At 35.4% G+C, this 7,593-nt stretch overlaps 1 protein-coding gene across 2 annotated transcripts; it reads left to right on the forward strand.

Annotated features, from left to right (window-relative positions):
* Window positions 1–3,781: 3,781 nt before the first annotated feature.
* LOC125216465 (DNAse I-like superfamily protein) lies at window positions 3,782–7,593 on the forward strand. 2 transcript variants are annotated; one of them, XM_048118181.2, is made up of 10 exons: window positions 3,782–4,216; window positions 4,312–4,399; window positions 4,751–4,822; window positions 4,962–5,052; window positions 5,135–5,239; window positions 5,337–5,970; window positions 6,049–6,242; window positions 6,322–6,430; window positions 6,511–7,088; window positions 7,225–7,593. In XM_048118181.2, exons 1-9 carry the CDS (start codon window positions 4,187–4,189, stop codon window positions 6,883–6,885), a joined length of 1,698 nt encoding a protein of 565 aa, XP_047974138.1. In that variant the 5' UTR covers window positions 3,782–4,186; the 3' UTR covers window positions 6,886–7,088; window positions 7,225–7,593. The 2 variants fall into 2 exon arrangements, with proteins under 2 accessions (XP_047974138.1, XP_047974144.1); XM_048118187.2 differs by having other exon boundaries at window positions 4,965–5,052.

A 7,593-nucleotide genomic window follows, 5' to 3' on the forward strand; every position in this document is an offset into this window, starting at 1 on the left:
ATCTGCATAGCAAGGTTTGACATACATGATTCATTGTAGATCTAAATTCGTAATATAGTAGTCATGCATGTTAATTACACGTATATATTTTGGTAAAATCATCTATATATACACTTTCTTATATGTGTTGGTTAATAGTAGTATAATTCTTTATGAATATATCTAGCTATACATTATCAAGGTTCATGAGGGTGACATATCCCACTCTCTTCTATTAGTAGTTAAAGTTAAAACCAAATTTGAAATGCAAGATATAAAAATGGACATTTGGAGATTTATGCAGTGATTTTAGTACTACAGCTAGTGGCGAGGCCAGAATTCAGAAGATGGGACCCGACAAGGGCGAATCTACTTAATGTGTATAAGGGGTAATTGCCCCACCTCAATTTATTTAATGTATACTAATTTGTTATTTAATTTTAAAAATTTTTAATTTCCATTATAAATGCTCTACTTCAAATTTCAAAATTTTTTCATATATTTATTTTTGCCTCTGTTGAACTAAATTCCTGGCTCGGCCCCTAGGGCCTAAGTCATTATTGATAATTTTTTGGATACTTTTGAACGTGGGCATCGCCAAAAGACATTGACATTGTAGCGGGAGTTGCCAGAGAGATGTGTAATGGGAGAAAACGAATTGAAGAATAAGTGACAAAACTAGAAATACATACAATAAATGTTGAAAGAACCGTTAATGTCAAAAACAACTGTCAATGTCGAAAAAACCGACAGTGATGCTGTCATGACTGCAATTAATAACATTCTTCCTTGATAACTAAGCACTACATCACCCAAAAAATTAATTAAACACTTTTAATAATTTTTATAGGCATCTTTAATAAGGGAAATATACATCACACAACAATAAATTAAAATATATTTCACCGTAACATTCAATATAATAAATCATATTTCTACACAATAGCTAATCATACTTCAACACAACACAATTTATATAAATGCTCCTACTCTTAGTTAAATATGCAGTGTCGTCATATAATGCAATCAAAATCGTCTAAAATTCACATCTAACAACAAATATTCAAATTTAGTTACTTATAAAAAGTCGTCCTAAAATTAATATAAACCCTATATCATCATGGCATCATGTTTTGGCTAAACATCATCACGGCATCACCAACATTTATACTAATAAACAAAAAATGCAACAAATTGCAACAAAGGAGTAATTAGCACATAACACACACCTTAGTCTATTGCTTAGTGCTTGCTTAGATAGAAAAAGCGCGATATGTGAGGCCACAAAGATTTCTCCCTTTTATCACTTTCAAAGTAATATACTAAGAAAGAAGCATTAATTGGACCATATTCTTGACGGATTATTGCTACTATACATTATCTAATTAGACTATTTTCTATCAATTTTACAGTTTATGTACTCCCATATAGAGGTGTACATATATAATATGACCATAGGGTGTGTTAGGGTAACAACTTGACAACAACGTAATAGGCAATCTGCGATCAAGCAACTCAGCATAATACCAAGCAACAATAATACAAAATCAGAGTATTATGGGGACACCATAGTTAAAATGTCAACCTAAGCAAACAATTTGCAATTCATAAACAAGCAATCTGTGATACATAGCCAAACAATTCGGCATATGGTTCCAAGCAATCTGCGATACGCAATCATAGATAATCTAACAATCTGCGATACATAGACAAGCAAACCTGCCACGTGAATATGCTCTTAAAGCTAAGAGTCATTATTGGTGGTAGGTTGTCATTTTAATTTGGATTGTCATTTTAGTATAACCCTATGGCCATATCCAATTAAAATCATAAAATCTGGAATATGTATTCTGCGAACTGAACCTATAACACAAACTCGTATATGCTAGTACTATATGGTGGCGTTCGGTTGCCATGACTAATAATCATGAGACTATCCATCTAGGATTAAGTTGTGAGATTATTTTAATTGGAGGGGGGAGGCTATGACTAATTATCATAAGACTATCCATCTAGGATTAAGTTATAGGGTTCAATCTCATGAACCAAACATGATACATATTTAATTATGAGATTTAATCTTGACAACCGAACGCCCCCTATATAAACTATCCATGGTTGGTTGAAACTTCAATAGAACTTAATGCTCACCGTTTTAGGAATATTTATAATAGGATATTCATCGGTTATTAGAGGGATTTTAATTGGAGTATATGGAAGTAGTAGGTCTATGTGGATTTCCTGCGTGTCACTTGATTAGGCTAATCTAGGAGTAATTAACATAATAAAAAAATTAAGAGCAAAGAGCCTTGGAAATATGAAACAAAGACTAAGGTTGGGACCAAAACACAGTCTCCCACATGCGTCATGTGGGTTTTTAGATTAGTCAATCAATACTCCAAGTCTAAGAGGGCTTAATCCAATTAAATTAATCGGTTTTAGCTCGTTAATTAATTCACTTAATTTGGATTTGTTGATCAAAACCCTAGGAGATCGCGTGGGCTGTGGGTCGACTAATCTATGGCTAATGCCCTAAACAAGATCTTCCTACCTATATCAAAGCAAAAGTGCTCTTCTTTTAAGGCCAAAATTCACTACTTACTTTATGTTATGATGAAATCATTAAACTCTATTTCAATGATAATTTATAAAAATCTTCTTGAGTTATTTTCAAGTCCAACAACCAAAGTGTGTATCTATTTTCTTACCAAATAAATGCATGTGATATGTATATTAATATCTGGTAAGTGGTATACATTTTAGTATTCACGAGATCAATAATTATGCATTAGAGCTCCGTTTTGAGATAATTTTAGTCTAAGATCATTTGGGCTTAATTAATTAACAATTATTTCTAAATAAAAGTTAGGATACCTAGTTTTAAAATGAGTTAGATGACTAGATCTGAGATGGGATTTAGGTCAACTCTTTAATTTCCTTCCAATTTTTTTTATTTTGTTTTTATTTATTTTTTTCATTTACGCGTTACCACAGTACACACATATTAGTAATGAATTAAGACATGTACACCTTAATTACCTCAAAAATAAAATAGAAGAAAACATTCCTTCCAGTTTTGTGAATGCAAATCCCCTTTTTGAGAATTAGGTATTTCCAAAGCACAAAGAAAGGAAGTTGCATTATCTCATGAAATTAATTCTTATAACAATATAGGTTTGTAGCAAATAGAATCATTCCAACAACAATTCTCAAATTAGGACATAGTTGCCTATGAATCCCAAGACACTAGCCTAGTTTGACACAAAATTAACTCCAAATTGGTTTACAAAGAGTTGTCACATTCTATATAGGAAAACAAGTGTATAGATGTAAGAACCTCACTATATTAATTTTCTTGAAAATTTGTGAACCCAAAAACTTATATTTTGAGAAATGGCCAATGCCCCCATGCATAACTAAACCCAATAAAGCCACTGCAAGATTACCCAAAACCCAATAATCTAGACATGTTTTCGCATGCATAATTTCTCCCCAAAACATTCCACAATCTGTAAAAATGCCCATATTTTTCTTTATCCCATTTAAATAAAACAGTTTATGTATGTGTGCTGAGCTGTATTTAACCTTTGTTAGTTTCTCAAGAAAAGTTGTAAGTTAAAAAAAGGTGACTAAATCCAACCTTCCCAAATGGCCTTTTCTTGCTTCTTCAAACTGAATTTTCATCATTATTTTTTATATTTTTATATTTAACTCAGGGCCCTTCACTGTGTGTATATATGTGTACGTGTTTTTCAAAACATTTTTTTTTGGTACCCCTGTTTCTCCCCTCTCTGCACTTTATTCTCATGAAATTTTAGATACTTTTCTCTGTGCTCATAACGAGATTTTTGAGGAGAGAATACACATAAATTTCAATACAAATTCCCATTCTTTATAAGTCATTGTGTAGTACTTACTGCAATTTTCCTGTCTCTAAATTCACAACCCTCACTATCTCACTCCTCTCCTCACTTTCTTGATTTTGCCTTCATTTCCTTTTCTCCTTCTCGGATTCAAAAAATACAACCAACTTCTTAAATTCTTCAATTGAAAATTCGATTTCCAAAAAACTGACTTGCACGAGCGCCTGATTTCCACTGCTGCATTATTTTTATTCAGTTTTCTCACCTAAAAATCCCATCTTTTTTAGACCCTTTGATTCCGAGAGTGGAGAAAGTGTTCAATCATATATGAATCGGTGGAAACAATGAGAAATGGGAACTCCAAGAAAAGCAAGGTTTGCATCTTTGAAGAAGAAACCATTACTGCATTGATGATTTTTTCAAGATTTCTGATTAATTTTTCTATAAATTTCTGTTTCTTGATATTAAGTTTTCATGGCCGAAGACATTGGTGAAGAAATGGCTCAACATCAAAGGCAAAACTGAGGATTTTCACGCTGATGACATCATTTCCGGAGGTAAAAAAATGTTCATGGTAAATCTAATTTGGGTCTCTGAAGAAGGAAAAATGGAATCTTTTTTATTTCTCTGACATTTTTAAGATTAAATAGAAGGTGCTCATGTGCAATTGGTGTGTTGAATCACAGTTTTAGATTGCTGCAGAGATTTCTGATATCTCCAATCTGCTGAGCCTTTTTTTTTTTTCACATTCTGCATCATATCTCTGTAGTTACCTATATTTATTTCAAGCTATCCCTTTTTTCCAAAAATAAAGAATTATGTTTTGGTTTCGTGCAAATGTGGGTCATATGCTGCAACAGTTGATGACTTTAAAAACCTTTTTTTGAAGTATGTTTTTGCTTTTTCAGGTGTTGATGAAGAATGGAGGAACAATTTCAGAGAGAGGGAGGAGGCATGCACTATCAAGAAAAGCAAAACAGGTTCAGACACAACTGGTTTTCCCTTTAGGACCACTGTATATCATTACTGGCCATTATTAATCTTTGCAAGCATTTTAAAAAAAAAGTTCCTTTCTTGTTTTGAGATTTGTGTTTGCTTACTTTCTCCTATTTGGTTTAGTAGAGAGATCAGGTAGACGAACCTCAGATCGTCTCCGAAGAAGTAAGATTGATCTTGAGGCCTCCCAGCTCACAGATGTGCATAACTCTAGGTGTGTGTTTTTGAATTCTAAGTTTGTGTGTTTCATCACTTATCACTTTACTATGCATAATGCCTTTATATTTATGTATCAGAATCTTTGTGGCAACATGGAATGTGGCTGGGAAATCTCCACCTAGTTATCTAAATCTTGAAGAATGGCTGCACACTTCGCCTCCAGCGGATGTTTATGTCCTAGGGTGAGTTTGAGTCAGTCGAAAATCGTCTTCTTTTTGTGTTTGTATTGATTGCTGCTTCGTAGTATTGATGAAGGGTTGTTTTCAAATTTTATTTAAGGTTTCAAGAAATTGTCCCTTTAAACGCTGGTAATGTTTTGGGCACAGAGGATAATGGCCCTGCTAGGAAATGGCTGGCACTTATTCGAGAAACGCTGAATAGTCTACCGGGGAGTAGTGGCAACTGTCGCACTCCTTCACCGGTGCCTGACCCTATAGTTGAGTTAGATGATGATTTTGAAGGATCCAACAGGGAGAATGCTTCCTCTTTCTTCCACCGCCGTTCCTTCCAGTCATTGAGCCATAGCATGAGGGTGGTCGAGGATGACAGCTCGATGTCCCAACCAAGGCTTGATCGTAGATACAGTGTCTGCGATAGAGCTATCTACGGCCGTAGTAGGCCAAGTGATTACTGTTACGATCCGAATGGGAGGTGGGATTGCTCCTCAGATGATGATAATAACGGATTGAGTGAGTCCCATTGTACTTATTCCTCGTCCATTCCATACAATGGTTCTGCTTCTATGGAGGATAGAGACAGGGGTCCTGTTCAGTCGAGGTATTGCTTGGTTGCAAGCAAGCAAATGGTGGGGATTTTTCTCACTGTTTGGGTCAAGAGGGATCTAAGAGACGCAGTACGGAATCTGAAGGTCTCGTGTGTCGGTAGAGGCTTGATGGGGTATCTTGGAAACAAGGTATGGTTGTTGAATTCAAGAATGAGACTACTTTTGTAGTTAAAGCAAAAGGCAAAGTCTTATTGTGTGTTTTGGCAGGGTTCGATATCTATTAGCTTGTCTTTGCACCAAACGAGCTTCTGCTTCATTTGTAGCCATTTGACCTCTGGAGAAAAGGATGGTGATGAGCTGAGGAGGAATTCCGATGTCATGGAGATTCTGAGGAAAACGCGGTTCCCACGAGTTCATGGCGTTGGTGACGAGAACTCTCCTCAAACAATTCTTGAGCATGAGTAAGTTCTTCATATATTTTTCCAGTATGTTTTTAATTACTTTTTCATTCTTGATTTGATTTTGAAAACCCTTTTCCAGTCGAATCATATGGCTCGGGGACTTGAATTACCGAATAGCGCTATCTTACCGATGTGCAAAAGCTCTCGTTGAGATGAGGAACTGGAGAGTTTTGTTAGATAATGACCAGGCAAGCAAACTATAATTTCATCAAAGCTTCCATTTTACCTTTAAAACATTATAATGATCGATTTCTGTGCTTCAAAACAGCTTCGTGTAGAGCTGCGACATGGGAGAGTCTTTACCGGATGGAACGAAGGGAGGATATATTTCCCCCCTACGTACAAATATTCAAACAATTCTGACCGGTATGCAGGTGAAGATATGCATCCAAAAGAGAAACGAAGAACACCAGCGTGGTGTGATCGTATATTATGGTATGGCCGTGGCCTCCAACAACTATCATATGTTCGTGGGGAGTCTAGGTTTTCCGATCACAGACCAGTATACAGTATATTTCTGGCAGAAGTCGAGTCCATCAATCGCAACCGCATCAAGAAAAACATGGCTTATTCGAGCTCAAGAGTTGAGGTTGAAGAAATGCTTCCATATGCACATGGTTATCTTCAATCGAATTTCTTCTAAATGGAATTCAAATTTAGCTTCTTCTGCTCATTTGGATCTTGTGTTGGACCATGAGATTAGCTGCTGCCCTCGACAAGTACGTTGTTTTCTCCTAAAAAAACTCAAAATCTCCTGGAGGTTTCTTTCAGAAGGTTTACAACTCTTACATGGAGTGGAGTTCCTATTATTCAATGGTTGATTTAGGAGTCCTTTAATGATTTGAGGTGAGTTCGGATTCCCTTTTCGTTTTCGTTGCTCAATCATTCTACTTTCATTTGCTAAACCTATTACATAAACAACTTATGTTGACATTCACCTATATTGGTCATGTCCTCGTCTAACATTGGCTCGTATTTGCAGATGAGATGGAGGGAGACGGTGATGATGATTCTCGACTCATTGCTAAAAATGTATGGTGCATCACTTCAAAAGTGTAAACTCTGCCACAATGTTTCAAACATCAAGAAATGTAGAGAATGCAGCAAGCAAGCAATTAGGCTAGAAATCTCAGTTTCGTCGTTGCAATAATAACTTATTCGTTCAATATCGTAGGTTGATGGTGAACACCATATTGAAACTCAAATTCTTCTAGGAACATTTGTATACATTAGAAAGTCATGGCCAATTGAAGATGGCTATTTCAACTGTAAATGAGCATTGCATTCAAAAAACATTTTTGTTTATGAGGTCAATTCTTTCATTAATCAATGATGTATATAGTTCATTTTA

This window comes from Salvia hispanica, chromosome 2, assembly GCF_029641045.1.
Source record: "Salvia hispanica isolate PSC_SH4W2 chromosome 2, Shi_PSC_v1, whole genome shotgun sequence".
Taxonomy (NCBI): domain Eukaryota; kingdom Viridiplantae; phylum Streptophyta; class Magnoliopsida; order Lamiales; family Lamiaceae; genus Salvia; species Salvia hispanica.

Bases quoted from the DNA above. Each gene is read 5' to 3' on its own strand.
- LOC125216465 (XM_048118181.2), top strand. From the start codon at position 4,187: ATGAGAAATGGGAACTCCAAGAAAAGCAAG. The intron at 4,217-4,311 runs GTTTGCATCTTT...CTTGATATTAAG, and splicing joins GGAACTCCAAGAAAAGCAAG to TTTTCATGGCCGAAGACATT. The intron at 5,971-6,048 runs GTATGGTTGTTG...GTGTTTTGGCAG, and splicing joins TGGGGTATCTTGGAAACAAG to GGTTCGATATCTATTAGCTT.